Here is an 18,281-nt window from a genome sequence, read left to right as displayed (position 1 = left end):
TATTTGTTAATTTCAGGTTTATTAGGTATCAAAGATCTTTCCAAGGTAGACTATGGTGATGAGGTACAAGCTCATCCAGAGGATGTTCCAGTCTTTTGGGCATGTGGGGTAACAGGAGTGGAAGCCATCAGTAACTGCAGTATGTATCTAATAAGATTATTATAATTGTTCTTTTTTCATACAAATTCAAAAGAAATTGAGTTTCTGAAGCCCTAGTGAACTAAATTTACTCTCCTCTGAAGGACCATCTGTTATTCCAGTTATGTGATACGTCTGATGCCTGTTGAGAGAAAGCCATTTAAAAAGGCTTTCCACAAACAGGATAGAATGTTGCCACAGAGAATGGAAACACCTGTTGGCTGGCAAAAGGCCTTTCCTTCTAACTGCACTAGCTTTCTGTAAAGTGTAATTTAGGCTCATTGTCATTGACATGTGAAAACAAAAGTGTGGTCCATTCTCATACAAGATCACATAACTCAAATCTCTGTTTTTGTTAACATCAGGGCTTTTTTGTAGAAAGAGTCCAGCAGGTACTCATTTGCATATTAGGCCACATGCCCCTGACACCACATGCCCCTGCATTCCTGCTCAAAGGAGCCAGTTTGGTGTAGTGGTTAAGTGTGCGGACTCTTATCTGGGAGAACTGGGTTTGATTCCCCACTCCTCCACTTGCACCTGCCTGAAATGGCCTTGAGTCAGCCATAGGTCTCATAGGAGTTGTCCTTGAAAGGGCAGCTGCTCTGAGAGCCCTCTCAGCCCCACTCACCTCACAGGGTGTCTGTTGTGGGGGAGGAAGATAAAGGAGATTGTGAGCCACTCTGAGATTCGGAGTGGAGGGCAGGATATAAATCCAATTTCTTCTTCAAAAAAAAAAACACCCTGGTTAACATACTAGTGGAATACAAGTACTAAGTGGAATGGAAAATCAAAATAGTTGTATTGTACCCTTAGTTTTAATTTCTATAAATTATAGCAGAAGTCTCAAGCAAGACAAATTGTACCTGAAACTTAGCTGCAGCATTTTCCATTGTTTCCATCTTAAATGATCGAAAACACAACAAATTACTTTCTGAGAGACAAGAGATAGGCTTATGTGAAGTGTATCCATCCATTTAGTATTGGCCAGCTGGCTACATGTTTGTTTGTTTTGATTTCTAGCACACCCTTCCCACAGAACAGGATCAGGTCACGTTACATCATAAAAGACAACAGTTAAAAACCAGTTAAAATATATAAAATCTAAAGTTACAGAGTGAGACTAAAATGGCAAAATTTGCCTCACAAACATGGCCTATTGTCCAGGTCCAGCAGGTCCTACAGCACTGGGATGGAATGAAAGGGGGGAGGCCAATAACAAGTGATGCCCACTGCCTTAGCTGAAAGCCTGGCAAAAGAGCTCTGTTTTTCAGGCCCTGTGGAACTGAAGTAGTTTAGTGTTGTGGGTCTAACTTGTTTCACCTTGTTCTGAGCTTCAGTTTGTTCCTTTGTGTTGATTGATTCCTTAGATACTATGCCTTGGAAAATTAGATCCTTAGCATCCTTTCTGAAGCATAAACATTAGGGACCTTCAAGATACAAAATTAGCAACTGCACCTGTCCTGCTGAGACAGCCCCCTAATTTAAAACAGAGATACAAACTCAGGGACCAGATTCTACAACAAACCAAGATGCCAACTTTGCCCCATATATACTTAGGCAATATTATCATAGGACCTAATATTGTCTGCTCTACCATCTTGGGCTCCTTTATTTGCTCATGCTCCATTATTATATATGTCAACAGCACCCTTCTACTTTCTTCATAAAACAAAACAGGTTAGTTCCTACAGCAATGGACACAAATCTGACATTAAAAATTACAGTAGTCAGAAACCAGTGGGAAAACACTCCAATCTCTTTGGACACCGGTTTGGTGTAGTGGTTAAGTGTGCGGACTCTTATCTGGGAGAACCGGGTTTGATTCCCCACTCCTCCACTTGCACCTGCTGGAATGGCCTTGGGTCAGCCATAGCTCTGGCAGAGGTTGTCCTTGAAAGGGCAGCTGCTGTGAGAGCCCTCTCCAGCCCCACCCACCTCACAGGGTGACTGTTGTGGGGGAGGAAGGTAAAGGAGATTGTGAGCCGCTCTGAGACTCTTCGGAGTGAAGGGCGGGATATAAATCCAATATCTTCTTCTTCTTCTTAAGAAAATGTGAAACTCCCTGCTCATGACAGCTGTTAACTAGCATTTCATAACTTAAGAATGGTCACTGTATTTTTTAAATTAATTTGAATTTTACACAATTATGTATCACTGTGTACTTCCTGCATTCATGACTCCCTGTTCCTTTTGTTTTATATAACTCCACATAAATTGACTACATAGCAAGGATCCATTCATTGTGTCTGAAGAAGGGAGCTGTACTCCACAAAGTCTTATATCCTAGAATAGAATTTTGTGTGTGACAAGATTCCTATTTATTTTTGCTGCAGCGGACTAACACAGGTACTCCCCAAATTATTCTCAAAGTATACAAGGAATGAAGATTACAATAAAACACACCCTTAATCTAGGGGATGGCCAAACGAATTTTATAGTCGTTCCTGGGCTTCTTTTCTGATAACTTCTTTTAAACGTCAAGAGTTTGTTATCAAATTACCGTTCTTTTTAATACCACTAAGAGCAATTCTATGTAAAGGAATGTTGCCATATTTTAAATTGCCACTACATTACGGTAATTGTTTTCTTCATAAAGAAATGGACCCTGACCAATATTTATTTATTTATTTCATTAGATTTGTATCCTGCCCTCCCCTTATGGGCTCAGGGCAGCTAACAACATTTAAAGATCTTTTTGGCTGATCTATTGGCCTACACGTATTTGTTTGATCTGGTTAGTACAAATAGGTATGAGAACAGAGGAAAAGCAAACTGATATCTTCTGCAGGTGGTGATGGAAAGTGCCATCAAGCCGTAGCCAATTTATGGCATTCCTGTAGATTTTTCAAGGCAAGAGATGTTCAGAGGTGGTTTGCCATTGCTTGCCTCTGTATTGGGATCCTGGTTTATCTTGGTGGTCGTCCATCCAAATACTAACCATGGGCAACCCTTCTTAGCATCAAATATTGGCCTAGCCTGGGCTATCCAGTTCAGGGCCTTCTGCAGGTAGTTGTACCTGGGCAAACAGAGAGAATGAATGGGCATGCACAGAAAATAAGTGTTATTTCTATACAACATTCCTTCTTCCTGCTTTATCCTCTCAGTGTTTAATCTGTCTCCATGTTTTGGATGAAGGTTTTGTTTTTAATTGATTTTATCTGGGATAGATGGGAGTATCTCCTTCCTATGAAAAAAGTCTAGATTTTTTTCCCCTGTATGGTCTCTAAAAACTTTTTGTTTCAGAGTCTCCGCTGGCTTTTACCCATTCCCCTGGCTGTATGTTTATCACTGATTTGAAGGATGTAGATGCTGCAGTTGATTGTGGCAAAGAAATCCCTGAAGTTTATTGTATTTGTCAGAATCCTTTACATTATAGCATCGCCTCTGCAACAGCTGTACAAAAAATTAGAAGATTAGAAGAGATTATTGGAGTGGACCCAGGTAATAGCAAAAAGAGAGTAAAAAGAAATATTGTTCTCATGTCTGAAATTTTTATTTAAAATGTTAACTATAGAATTGCTGCAAAATAATATACTACCAAAGAAAAAATTAAAACATTAAAAGTACTATTATATTAACCTTCTAGTCTACATTTATTCATTCACTGTATGCATCCCTTTCTCTCCAGTGAGGGCCCAAAGCAGCTTGCATAATTTTCCTTTGTTTTATCTTCATAACAACTTAGGTTAGGCTGAGCATATGTGGCTGGTCCAAGATCATCCAAGTACGCTTTCATGGCAGAACAGAGTTTTGAACTAAAGTCTCCTGGATCCTAGTCTGACATTTTAACCACTACACCATGTTGGGTTTACAAATTATATAGTTATGTAGTAACAAATTATGTAGTTAGAACTATAAATAACTTAAGTTCTGGAGATTTGTACAAAATCTAACTACTGCTTAAAGAGCTGAAAAATACCAAGATACCAAATTTGCATTTATGGGAGTTTTTCATATGAAGGCAGTACGAATAAATTAGTTCAGTCACCTGGAGCCAAAATTTATATATCTAATTTCCATGTGTTCCTTATCTGCAGATATCTAAAGCCACAGATAGGGGCACACTTGCTCCAAACAGGCTTTTCTGCAAACTTGGAGGTCTGGAAAAGTTTAAAAAAAAATACACTAAGGGGTTTAAATCCACCCCTGCCACAAAAAAACTCAAAACATTGTTTGCAGGGCCGCCCCTGGCTAGTATTTGGATGGGAGACCTCCAAGGAATGTCAGAGTCATGACACAGAGACAGGCGATAGCAAACCACCTTAGAACATATCTTGCTTTCAAGCCCCATTAGGGGTTGCCAGAAGTCAGCCTGACTTGATGGCAAAAAAAAGCATTGTTTGCACATGTGCAGGCAATGCACTTACCATAGAGAGCAGCTGGAAAGGGGCCTGCTGATTGTTGTGGCAACAGAGCCTTAGGTCTACTAGCAGGCAGGGGCAGGTAAGTCTTTGTGTCCTACCTGGAGATACTCTAGGCAAGCCACAGAGAGGGGGGAAGGAAGCCTCAGTAGGCCTGCTTGGAGCATCTCCAGGTGAGCCACCAAGATTGGGGATGTGGGGGATGAAGCTTTGGCTGGCTTACCTGGAGCTGCTCTGGGCAAGCTGCAGAGAGGGGGGAGGGAAGGTGATGGTGGCCCATTTGGAAGAGCTCTGGGAGAGCCACTGGGAGCAGAAAGGGGAGAAGGAAGCCTTGGCAAGATCATTCAGAGCACCTCCAGGCTGCTGAGAGCAGGGAAGAGGAAAAGCAAGCCTTGGCTGGCTTTCCCTGAGCTACTCCCAGATAGCTGCAGAAAGCGCTGTGGGGGAGAAAAGGCAGCAGGCCCACTTGGAGCAGCTGTGAGTGAGCCACAGGGGGAGGAAGCTTTGACAGGCTCACCCAGAACTGCTCCATGAAAGCCACAGAGAACAGCGGTGGTGGGGAGGGAATCAACGAGCTCAGCGGTGGCTGTAGGGGAGTCAGGGGGCTGTAGAGGTCTTGTGAGAAAGTGTGGGAGGAAATGGGAGGTCTGATGAGAAAGTGTGGGGGAAATGAGATTCCTCCATGAGTCTCACAGACCCCCATTTGTTCTTGTCTAATGCATGGTTGTGCTCTCCACTGCCCCAGTTTTCCCTTAATCTAATGCAGAAGTGAGTAAAAGAGGAATGTACAATGTGCAATATAATAAGCTGAAGAAAGCCCAAACTAATCCTGTTGTAGCAATTACCTACTTATATCCTTGGCTGGACTGGAAGAAAGAATTAGTACAGCAACATTGAAGGTATGCTCTTGTACCCCTACCAAAAGCTGCCATTCAGGTACCTTCCAACTCTATGATTCTATGAGGTGCAGTGCAGGCAAGCACCCACTTTGTTTTTTTGGTAAGGCAATGTTCTGATGAATGCTTTCAACCTATATTCCATTGTTCTGTCTGTGTTTAGGAGACAGAGGTGTGAAACACTTATGCTGTCAGGATGAACTTCTCAGAGGATGTCTATCCATTTCACATGCTCATTCAGTGTTGATTACCACTGGATTTCCTACCCACTTCAGTTACGAGCCCCCTGAAGAGAATGATGGGCCTCCAGGAGCCATTGCAATGGCAGCCATTTTGAAAGCCTTGGGAAAGCACGTTGCTATAGTAACTGATCAAAGAGCTATAAATTTGATTGAGAATATTATTAAAGAAGCTGTAAAAGAAGGTAAAACATTCTCTTTTGCGATAACAAAAGTAACTTAATTTTTATTACTGGGTTATGTGTTGTTTGTTTAAAATGCTGCTTAAGTTATCACTGTGGATTTTTTCTTGACTTAAGGTAGTCTATTTCCTTAACATACAGGGATTCTGAAGACTGCAGTTCCTGTACTTAGCTATCATGGCAAAGCTGCAGACTCAGCTTTGCACTTTTTGTGTGAAGATGGAAATCCAGAAAAGCCCAAGTATGTTATCAGAAAGCAAAGCAATGGCAGGATGGATAGAGAGAGGAGACAGTTGAGGGGAAGAAGGACTGGAAAGTACAAAGAATGAAGGCGGTGAGCTAGGAAATGACTTTGCCCATAATCTGCACTGCTGAAGGTTTGAGAAGAGGGGAGAGTGCTGGTGAGGCACAGGAAGTGAAAGTCAGGGATGGGGAACGCAGGAAGTCTAAGAAGGGGAATGATGGCTACTGAATATTTTGAAAGTTTTAATGGCAGACAGTAATATTTTAATAATAATAAACTTTTTGACCTCTCCCTGTGCATACTTGTTAGAACTTACGGTATTATGACAAGTTGCATTTTAATTTGTCAAACAGAAGAGTCCCTCACAATGGATGAGAAGCCTGAAATGTAACTGATTTAAAAATGAATGTACACTAATTTATCCACTTAGTAGTTCTCAAAAATAGTGTTCAATGAAGTGCCACTGGGTCTATTAACAACATCAAACATGAATACTGGAGGCACTTCTCATAATTAAAAATTCTTTTCCCTCAAACTAGGTTTAGTCACCTGATAGCAATAGAACGTGCTGGGATGGCTGCTGATGGCAATTATTATAATGTACGGAAAATTAATATTAAGCATTTAGTGGATCCCATTGATGAGCTCTTTGTAGCAGCGCGCAGTATCCCAGGAATTACTACAACAGGTAAACATGATGCAATTTGTTCAGTACCTATCAGACTACTACCAGTATTTGTGAAATGTACTTATTTTATTATTACACAATGAGTTGAATCTGGTCTAAATTTTCCAATGGTAGGATGGAACTTTCCTGCATCCCCCCTCCCAAAACAGATCATAGATATCCAAGATGTCCAAATTACTTTTGCCAGCAGATGGACAGAGGGAGTATGACTCTATTGAGTCGTGGCAGAGGGACTGTGATCTATATTTCTGTGCATAGCTTGCTGAAACTAGGATCACTTAATATGTCACATTAATACTTTGCTTCAGTTCTGTTTTTAGACTTCTGGTTGGTTCTACAACCTTAATTCCTATTGCATTGGTCATTGAATGTCCCATTTTGTTGATTGTACTGGTTCTGTATAATCCGTCTTGATTCCAGAGGAGAAAGGCAGAGTATAAATAATGTAAATAAAAATATGAACAAATTATAAACATTCCCAAACATTATGCCACACTTAGTACTACATATATGTTTTACCACAGTTAATTAGATTTTATTTATAGTTTTCATTTTATTCATATTTATATTCATATGGAAAAATATAGTTCCATATAAACACAAAATTGAAGTATAAATGTCCTGTATAATTTATTTTAAAAGTCCTGTAACTTTCTGGCACATTTTCCTTTCTTACTCCAAGCATTGCAGACAATCTTTCTTTGAGGCATTTCATACAAAATTGTTCTCTGCTTCAAAGAGAAATGAAACAGTGAGATCCTTCCCTTCATTTCCCTTTTTTTCTTATAGGAAAGACAATAGTTTTCTGCTAGCACTTCCAAATAGTAATAAACCAAAGTGGCTTCAATTTTAATTGGTTCATTAATTGAACTACTAATAAACTACTGTTTATTAACAAAAACAGATGAGGCTGTTTGTATACATGTTTGTAAACTTGTATAAGAATCACTATACTTTCCCCATTTTAATTTAGGCATTGGGGATGGAGGGAACGAATTAGGAATGGGAAAAGTCAAAGAAGCTGTGAAGAAGTATATTCAGAATGGAGACATTATTGCTTGTGATGTTGAAGCAGATTTTGCAGTTACAGCAGGTAAGTCATGGAACAAACCAAAATGGAACACTTGGAGCAGACATAATATGATGGTTGAGAGACACGTCTTAAAAATCCTCCAGTCACTTCATATCCCAAACATTACATTGGTAGATACACATCAGATGAGAATGTTTTCATTCTCACAGTTGGTTATGCTACAGGACCAGGAACTTCATTCATTCAAGATGGGAAGGTCACATGGGCATCCAGAATTTAACACCAACCTGTCAGGTATTGCAGGACAAAACGACAGTGGAGTTTCCTCATGTCTAAGAATCTCTTAGCTTTATGTATAACCCAAAAAGTGCTGGGTGCAAAAACCCACATGTTTCTGGGGAATTAGTTCACTAATCTTGAACTTTTTGGAAGAATTATTTGCATAGCCCCCCCCCCTTTTTTTGTTTAATCAAAGATGAATTCTTTCTTACCCATGGAATCCCTGAAATATAGATTATGAAGAAGGGGGCCATTGTTTGCTTGATCAGCTTTCAGCTGTAAGGGGGTACAAACTGCTGTTTGGAAGGGTGGCATGACTACTAGGGAATCCTTGTAAATTTTTTCAAACTGTATCTTCAGCTTTGAGAGGTTTTCTGTGTTATCTTCCTCCATAATTTGCCACTTAGTTCACTTTACTGGGAATGGGAAAATGGAAAGAATGTACCACCTAGCATTCCTGAGTATAGTACCATTTGCAAAGCAAGTGAAGTTTGGCAGATTTTCTTGCGCTATGACAAAATTAAGCCTTATGCTACAAGTACTTGGTTATCTTTTTAAAATACAGCACAAGCATGGGAAAACAATTTCTGATTGCTTAATTTTTGATCTTTTGTTAAGATTATGTCTTTGCTTAGGAACTAATCTCTCAGGTCAGAAAAGCTGCACAGATCTCTGGACTCAAAGTAAATTCAGTTCAGCTGAATATTCAGATTATCACTTTAGATCAGAAATTTCAATAACATGCAATGGTTTAATGTCAGATTTCTTTTCTGAAAAATAACTTGCCAAAGGTTTTTCTTGTTTCTTTGTTAAGACTAGAAACCTTTGGGCATAGTGACAAAAAGATGGGGAAAGATGCATCTTTTAAAGTTCCTTTTTTTGTATTTTTGTATTTGTGTGTGGGTGTGTGCATGTGCACCTGGAAGTCATGGTGCTCTCTGTTGTATGACCCCTACTGGGGGCATGGAGGATATTCAGGGAGGTGACTGAATAAAACCTGCCCCTGCCCTCCCAGCTCTGATATTCCAAGGAGGTCTCCCATCCAAGTACTTGCCAGAGTTGACCCTGCTTAGCTTCTGAGATCTGACAATATTGGGCTTGTCTGGGCTATCCAGGTCAGGGCTTTTAAATTCCTTCTTCTTTTGCAATGATTAGACATTGAACCTCTGCTAGAAAAATGTTGAAAGAATTGGCAATCCTCTTTTTCATGCAGTGTTTGATTGATGAATTGTTCAAACCATAGAGAAATTTAAAGCTTTAATATTTCATTTCATCACATTTTTCTCTTTTAGGGGTTTCCAACTGGGGAGGCTATGCTGTTGCTTGTGCACTTTATATCCTCAATACCTGTGAAGTCCATGACAGCTATTTGAGGAAAGCCATTGGAGTCTCCAGATTGTCTGAGAAAGGGAGTTGGGCATCAGCACTTCCATCTGTGGTTAAGGTATTCCCTTTGAAGAGGATTATGGGGTCATAGGATATTGAAACTTTCCTCATCTAGATTGCAGTTTTAGACATTTTCAGAGTCCTCAGGCTTTTGTGATTGTGGGATAGCCATGGGAAGTACCATTTGATAACTGCTTCAAGAGCAAGAACTAATGAAAGTAGAGAGTGATATTATACATTCTCTCCAAATAAAACATCACAAGGGGGAGAGCAAGTGTTGAAAGGGACCAGAACTTTTCTTCAGGCTGGATGTAAAAAAAAAAAAGGGGGGGGGGGAGAAAGTGTTATGTGCACTTGATTAGGTTAAACTGTGGTAGGTTAAAAAAAAAAGGTTGTACATAAGGCTACTTGAGCAAAGATACAGTTTTAGCCATAGTAAATAAATACAATAAAAACCACCAGTAATACAAATACAACTCCATCACAGTGTAGCCTGGCCACCTGTAATTTCTTTCTCTCCAAAGAGTCAGAGGTTTATGATAGATTAGAAACATCTCTAGTTTTGTTCTTATATTCAACATAGAAGCAAATTGGATCTTGCATTTAGATATTCTGATTTTAAAGGACACCCCTTGCTTTAAGGGGATGTCTGTTATGCCACAGCACACCTCTGTAGATGATATAGGAGCAAAACAAAGTTGAAATGAACAAAAAATCATTGGTACACTTTCAGCAAACTGAGCACAACACTTTGCAATCTGCCTGTGCAATTTGCAGTCAGTGAGCCACCAAGAGAAAGAATCTACTTTTTTAAAGGTAAGAGCAAGCTCTCAATCGGCTGTTTCTACACTCAGGGTTGATTCTGATTTTCTGAGCATTGAATCCGCCTGCAGAAAACTCCTGTTCAAAAGTACTCTTGTAAAGTGAGGAGCAATTCCGGAGTAAAACCGCTTTTGGTGCCAATTCAAGAAAATGAGTGTAAAACGACTTAAGATAATGCAAAGCAAGACAGAAGTGATGGCGGTATGCAATGTAGATGAACATTTTAAATGCACACTGAGAGAGAATCTTTCGTCAAATGTAAAGACAGCCATCAAGTAAGCCAATCTTAGGAAGCTAATTGGGTGTCTACACCAGATGTCACCAACAAGCCTTTCTCTGGAGATATTCCAGAAGAACACTGGGGATAGGGGATAATTCAGATTTATATATGAGCAGCAAACCATTCCTTATTGCTACTTACAAGAGAATGGAAATAATGATATAACTTTGTCCATCTAACTTGCATCTGACAGACTTTTACATCTCTGTTCCAGGATTCTGTAGAGACTTTTACACTTCTAATTAAGAAATGTAATCTCATTCCAGCCTAAATCTGATATATTGATGCTTCTAAATTCTTTAGTTTGACTCGTTATTTTTGTTGTTTTTGTATTTCTGTTGTATTGGAAGAGTCTGTTGTTTTCTCTCTTCTTTCTCCTAGCAAAGCTGGCCTTGCTCTTTTAATCTCTGCCCATACGTTCTCCATTACTCTCTAGTTCTGCTCAGGGTTGGAATTCATCTTCCTTTGTCTGTGGTGATCAAAACTGGATGCTTTTTTTGAAGGTGGCTCACCACTACCTTGAGAAAAATCCTTCTTTAAAAAAACCAATAAAATAACACACAACTGTTTAAAAAACACATTTTACAGCAGTACTTGAGTTCCACTTTATGAAAAAAGATTACTGAGCAGTGTTCCCTCTAAGCTCCACAGCATTGTCAGCAAAGATTTTACCTCATGAGCGAAAAAAGCTAGTAGCATTAAAGTTGTGAGTGAGTCTACATTGGCTGTCACATAAATTAGTTTTTTTTAGAAAATTGTTTCTGTAACCTTGTAAAAATCTCAGAATTAATTCTTTTAAACCATACTTAAACTATATTTTAGAATAATTTAAACGTTATAAGAAAAAACAGAATCAAGTCAAATTTCATTGCAGAAAATGTCCTCTATTGGGGTAGACCAGACCTCCAGAGAACAGGTCTAGCCTCCTCTTTCCACTATATTGGTGGACCTGGCCTCTGGAGAACAGTTCTACTCTACCCTTTGCACTATATTGGTGGACCTGGCCTCCTTTGAACAGATCTACTCACCCCTTTCCACTATATTGGTAGACGCTGACTCTGCTAGTGTGTGTGTGTGTGTGTGTGTGTGTGTGTGTATAGTTAAACTGCTAGTATATATTTTGTCAGGTATGGTAAAAGGATTCTGGTAGTTGGTCTGCAGTAGAACAGTTGGGAGTCTAGCCGTCTCTCCCCACATGTTCCCCAGAGAGTACTGAGATCGGGATCTCAAAATCTGCTCGTTATCCCCGGGCCAAAGGAAGCCTGCCTGAAATCTACCAGGGACAGGGCTTTCTCTGTAATGGCTCCTTTCTGGTGGAACCAGCTGCCGGAAGAGGTGAGGGCCCTGCGGGACCTTGGCCAATTCCGCAGGGCCTGTAAGACAGCCCTCTTCCGGCTGGCTTATAACTAACTGGCATTGGAAACTGAGTGTAGTTTTAATAGACCGCTGTTATATGTTTTATTTTACTGTTTTAACTGTGTAAGATGTTTTAAATTCAATAATTTTATGTTAGATTTTATGTGCTGTGAGCTGCCCTGAGCCACTTCGGTGGGAAGGGCGGGATATAAATTGAAATAAACTTGAAACTAGCCCAGTAGCTCCTTATAGACCTACAACATTTTTGGGGTTTAAAACTTTGAGTCAAAGCTCCTTTTGTTTCTGATGTTTCCAAATTTAAGGAAGGATAACAAATCCTGAAGTCTGAGGTGTTTTACCTGAATAATTTAAAAATATATATTTAGTAAAATGGTAGAGAGATGTCTTAAGTGAAGTGCACATGAACCACACACGATAGCTGCTCTCAGCTGTCACAAACTTTAGCTTGTTCCTGATGAGAAGAAGCCAGAAGCCCTTGACTTGTGCACTCCTCCCTTCCCCCTCCTCTTAGCTACTGCTTCAAGACTGAACACTTGCTAATTTAGGGAACCTACCTAGTTCTAGCATCTTGATAAATTGTGATTAAATTGAGGATTTCCTAAGGCTAAAGAGGAGAGCAGAAAACTAGCAACATTCAATCCGATTGTCCTGAAGTTGTACCATGTAACACTGCCGAATCACAATACCAATATTTCATGAAAATCAGTTGGAAGAAATTGCTTGGACAGCTAAAATGTTTCCTTCCCAATTATTCTTGACACTACAACCCCCTTTTATACTGTGGGTCAAGCAATCCATATTGTTCTGCCTTCTCAATCTGAGTTCTCTGCACTCCAGTTTGTTTTGAGTCTGTCTTCCTGTTTCCATTATTATTTCATCATTCCCATCCCCCCCCCCTTAATTTCAAACTCTGCTGTGTTTAACATAGGGTCTATCACTTCTTCCCTTACTTTTGATGTTATCTCTGCACTCCTATTCAACCTTCCATTTCCCTTACATACAGCAGACCTCCATGACTGTTTCCACACTGTTAGGAAACACTAGAAGCATTTGTGGAAGAAAGTCAGTTGTTGTGGCATTGGAACACCTGACATTGAAATAATTAGTATGAAAGATATTCTTGTTTAATATTTATTTAATGAGAGGTTGCAAAGAACAATGGTTTCTTACAGATGGAATCCTCAGTTGCCTTTTATATGTCTGTCAAGCTTTCTTAGTAATTAGATAATGGAAAGACACTTCAAAGTTTCAGCCGAAAAATCTTAAAGTTAATGAGCACAACTCTCTAGAGAAAAAGAAAATTAAAATTTCCATGATGGGATAGCTTTTACTGTAAACGCCAGCAATAAAAGCTGAATAATTTTTCTTGAAATTCAACACCACCATCCATTAAAGACAGTTTTTTAAAGGAACAAAAACTCCATTCAAGTTTGTAGAATTTACAAAAAGCTTATGCACAAATGCAGGTGTATTTCCTACTCTAGCTAAGTGGCCATTTAAGGTAAAGTAGCCCTGTTCCATGTATCCTGTTAACATAAGAGAAGCCCTGCAGAATCAGACCAGCGGTCCATCTAATTCAGCATCATGCTGCACACAGTGGCCAACCACTTGCCACAGCAATTCATCAAACAGGGCATAGAGGCCAAGGCCTTCCCCTGATGTTCTCTCTCAGCTTCAATATTCAGAGGTTTGTTGCCTCTGAAAGTAGTAGCCATTAAGGGATCTCTCTTCCTTGAATTTCTCTAATCCAGTTTTAAAGCTATCTATGCTACGTGATCAGCACTGTGTTCATTGGCTATAAATTCCACAATATAATTACTCACTGTGTAGTTCTTCCCTTAGTCTATCTCAAATCTACTGCCCATCAACTTAATATGTGCTCTACCATTATCAAATAAGAAAAAAAGTTCTCTCTATCCATTTTCTCTACCCCATGAATAATTTTATAAGCCCATGTTAGTTGTCTTTTTTCAAAAGTGAGAAGCCGCAGACTCTTTAGTCTTTCCTCATAGGAAAGTTTCTCCAACAGCTTAATTATCTACATACAGCTTCATTTGGCATACTGTGTACAGTTTTGGTCAATGTCTCTCGAGGAAGATATTGCAATGCTGGAGAAAGAGAAGAAGATGGCAACTCAGATAATGGAGGAAATACATTCTGGCCGAATCTCTTCTAAGAAGGCTAATGAAGGTTTTGCAAAATAATTGTGATTGCCCAGAGAAAAATATAATGGAAACATTTTATTTGTTGTTTAAATAGGAATAATAATTCAAGATCAATCCCCAGGTAGTGCTTGGTGAAAATTGGCTGAGTATTATGAGAGTTTTTAAAAATTATCCCAGTGCAATTTTTTGTTCAGTTAATAGCAAGCTTACTGGGGCATGCCCCCTTGGTGCCCAAGAGCCAGAGAGTGGACTATTCTGTGGGCAGTAGCTCTAAGCATGCTCAAGCCAGGCAGCCTTCAACAGTGGCTCTATTGCCTGCCTTGAATGCTTAGCACCATGGCTCTGACTCTGCCCTGTCAGCCCTTCCTAGGGACCACCAAGTGGTGTTCTCAGTAGCAGGGCCACCGAGGCTCAGCACACTGCCTGTTTCTCCATCAGCTATCCTGAGTACTTTACTGATTCTTCTCAAGTCCTCTCCACCTTTAGAACATGTGCTTGCTCATTGGCATAACTAGCTGGGAGCAGTTGCTCTATATCCAAAGTCTCCAAAGCCACAGGCAGCAAACCTCTGAATATCAGTTTTGGAGGCAGCAGCAGAGAAGTGCCTTGGTGCCCTATTTGCCCTCCAGGATAACTGTTTGGCTGGTGTGTGAAACAGAATACTGGACTTGATAAACTACTCATCTGATCCAGCAGGCTTTTCTTATATTCCTACACTGTCCAGGGTTCAGGCAGAGGTCTTTGACAATACATATCTGATGAGAGGTACTGGAAATTGATCTTAGGACTGTCAAGCATGCATATTTCTAAGTACAATGGTGGATTCTTAGACAGAAAGGAGGCTGTTAGTATCCACCGCCTCCCTCCCTTTTCCCAAAGGTTGGGCAAATAGTAAATCCATGTAGCCCAAGGATGTTTACGCTGCAGCCTGGCTGTGAGGTGCCTCTTCTCCACATTCACACAGACAGTTCTTATCAGGTCTGGAAGAAGTGTGAGAAATGGAGATGTTTTTAATAACTTAAATTCCTTAGTAGTAAACTGGATACTATGTACTAACCTTTGAACCCGTGACTCAAAATGCATCTGTATGTTATCCTTTGAACTAATCCTGTATAGTAACAGTGTAATCAAGTATACATCATAACTTCCAAGGATTCTGTCCTTGGTAAAGCTTCAGAGCTTCTACAATAAAGCAACTTTTGATTTAACAACAAAAGACTGATTATTGAGAAATATCGATGCTTGACAAGGACCTTCTGTATGCCAAGCAGATGCCCTACCACTGAGCCACAGCTGCTGCCCAAACAAACATGGCCTGCTGCATCACTCAGCGTCTGCCCTGTGGCCAAAGAGATATTGTTAAACCTATGACAACTTGTCTGGATAATATTTACAAAATATCTCTTTCTTATATCCTTAAAATTGCTCAAGCTTATTTTCAACATTGTTACACACAGAGAGAGTAAAAATAGCAGATTTATCACCAGTTCCGTAAGCTGCAATGAACTATATGTATTGGCCTTGTGGAACGGTGGGCAGACTTGAATACCTGCTTGTCTTACTTTTTTCTGATCTTCCTCTAAGGCAATCAGTTCCATAATAGGCTGAAATCCAAAGCAAAGAACTTTTGCCATTGACTTGCGAAAGAGGCAGTGACCTTACAGGAAGAGGTTGGTTTGGGGAGAGTGGCCTGGAGGAAGGAGCAGGTTTAAGAAAGTCATCTGTAAGTTACCTCACAATGTGCTGTCACTTGACCTTTGACCTAGAAGTAACATCATAGGACATATCAGTAAGTGACATCATATCCTTGCTAAGAACCACCCCCAAAATCTCCAGATATTTCCCAAGTAGGATCCAGTACCTCTACCTGTGTATCATCACCATCTTGTGCCATCCACACTGTATCTCAGTTGATACCTCTTCCTTGGAGCAATCTCTGAATTGTGGCATATTTCCTTTTCTGGACTCCTATCTCTCAAAAGCACAATGCAAACAAAAGGAACGAGGGGTTTTTTTGGATTGGACACATATGAACATATAAAGCTGCCTTATACTGAATCAGACCTTTGGTCCATCAAAGTCAGTATTGTCTTCTCAGACTGGCAGCAGCTCTCCAGGGTCTCAAGCTGAGGTTTTTCACACCTATTTGCCTGGACCCTTTTTTGGAGATGCCAGGGATTGAACCTGGGACCTTCTGCTTCCCAAGCAGATGCTCTACCACTGAGCCACCATCCCTCCGTTCATCTTTGTGGCTTCTGTGCAGTCTCACAGAGAACCACGCATGGGCCAGCCAGCCACAGAGAAAATTCTAAAACTCCAGGCTGTGGATTGCTTCCCCCCCTGCTCTGACATGAGTCAGAATGTCCCCACCCAGACCAGCAGGTGATTACCTCAGTCCTTTCTTCACCACTGTGGCAAAAGGACATCTTTCATCAGCTCTTATAGTTCCTCAGTTTGTCATGTTGTGAGATTATTCTGTTTTACTGTTGAAACTGCACTTTTTAAAGGTGTAGTAAATATGGGACTAAAATGGCTCAGTCAGACAACTACAAGAGTCTTGGTGAATTCTGATGTATGCATTTTATGAATAATTTGTACTGAACATTGAAGGAACACAGCTGGGGGTATAGCTAGTCTAATTACTGATAGGAAGGGGATAAATTGAGAAAATTTGAGAGGTTACATATGGGGATTTAATTAAAGGCTTTGGTATCTTTTCTCCATATTTCAATCACTGATGTCATGTCAATCTCCCCAGCCCATGTCATAGGATACCATTTTTTAAAATGTTCTGATTGTTTTAAAGTAGAATATGCAGGCTCCTCCTGTAAAGATTCTTATAATTATTTAGATTTTATTTATTTCCCCCCCTAAAAGTCTCATCACAGAAAATAGAGGAAAATATCTTTTTTCCTATATAAAGAGAGCCAGTTTGGTGTAGTGGTTAAGTGCGTGGACTCTTATCTGGGAGAACTGGGTTTGATTCCCCACTCCTCCACTTGCAGCTGCTGGAATGGCCTTGGGCCAGCCATAGCTCTTGCAGGAGTTGTCCTTGAAAGGGCAGCTGCTGTAAGAGCTCTCTCAGCCCCACCTACCTCACAGGGTGTCTGCTGTGTATGGGGGGAAGGTAAAGGAGATTGTGACCGCTCTGAGACTCTGAGATTCAGAGTATAGGGTGGGATATAAGTCCAATATCGTCTTCTTCTATATATATGTATATATATTCTAGATACACAAGATGCCCACTGGAGCAAATAAAAACAGATTAGGAAAGATTATTTAATGGGAGATCAAATTAATTGCAGTATTTTAGCATTGTTAACAAAATCAAAAATGAATGACTAGAGTCATACAGCATGTTCACACATACTAACACAGTTTCAATCCATCAAGATGATTTTGCCATTTAACATGGTAAAATCCCATTGTAAAGTGGATTGAAAGTTTGTTTAGTATGTGTGAAAGTGCCCATAAATATGACAGTTGTGCTCAGTGGTCCCTGAATGATAGATGTATTGACAATGCTGTCTCTTTCTCTCTCTTTTTTTAGGAAGAAAAGTTGCTGAACATATTACGGCAGCACAAAGTCCGTAGTGGAAAAACTGCCAGTCTGGCAATGGAAGTGGATGGTCTGCCATTCTATGACACTCATTCACTTATAATTGAGAAGCTTCTGCAGGAAACTTTGAAATAACTTTCCTCTAACAAGTGGTGATCTGTTGGTGTGCTTTGGTAAAGTGGTGATTACACTGCTATGTAAGCAGCAGCTACTGTCCCTTGTTATCTTGATCTTAAATGAAGTAGAATGGACTAAAAACAATTTAACTGTATGGCATCTTAAATGTATTTCATTTGCAATGGAACCTACTGAATCAGTGCAATCCTACAATGTAACTTTAGATAAAATTCAAAGAGTGATAGCATACCATTTTTACTAGGACCAACTGAAATGTTCCAAAGTAGCAAGCAAGATCTAGAATCATCATAGTTTCAGCCTTAATGTTTAGCAAAAGAAATAAATGGATGGGGAGATGCTTCAGCGTTGATAAAGAAGGTCTGCCTTGTAATCTGCAATAACCTGAAGATGGAGGAAATAAGGAACTTTTACATACTAACTGAGGTCTGAAAGCACATTCTGATAGGCAGTAGGCATGATTTAACCAATTTATGAGCAGCACAAAAATTATGAGT

At 39.9% G+C, this 18,281-nt stretch overlaps 1 protein-coding gene across 2 annotated transcripts in view; it reads left to right on the top strand.

The window, feature by feature from the left end:
• Nucleotides 1-17,996, top strand: part of DGLUCY (D-glutamate cyclase) — a 52,624-nt gene extending 34,628 nt beyond the window's left edge. For both annotated transcript variants that reach the window (XM_060261242.1, XM_060261241.1), the window contains exons 6-13: nucleotides 17-139; nucleotides 3,382-3,579; nucleotides 5,559-5,819; nucleotides 5,958-6,057; nucleotides 6,600-6,748; nucleotides 7,722-7,841; nucleotides 9,353-9,504; nucleotides 17,641-17,996. In XM_060261242.1, the coding sequence (XP_060117225.1) occupies nucleotides 17-139; nucleotides 3,382-3,579; nucleotides 5,559-5,819; nucleotides 5,958-6,057; nucleotides 6,600-6,748; nucleotides 7,722-7,841; nucleotides 9,353-9,504; nucleotides 17,641-17,784 (1,247 nt within the window). In that variant the 3' untranslated portion in view covers nucleotides 17,785-17,996. The remainder of the gene's footprint in view (nucleotides 1-16; nucleotides 140-3,381; nucleotides 3,580-5,558; nucleotides 5,820-5,957; nucleotides 6,058-6,599; nucleotides 6,749-7,721; nucleotides 7,842-9,352; nucleotides 9,505-17,640) is intronic.
• The last annotated feature ends 285 nt before the right edge of the window (nucleotides 17,997-18,281 follow it).

Source organism: Heteronotia binoei, chromosome 21, assembly GCF_032191835.1.
Source record: "Heteronotia binoei isolate CCM8104 ecotype False Entrance Well chromosome 21, APGP_CSIRO_Hbin_v1, whole genome shotgun sequence".
NCBI lineage: Eukaryota > Metazoa > Chordata > Lepidosauria > Squamata > Gekkonidae > Heteronotia > Heteronotia binoei.
The sequence above is the reverse complement of the archived record's forward strand: the minus strand, read 5'-3'. Positions and strand labels throughout refer to the sequence as shown.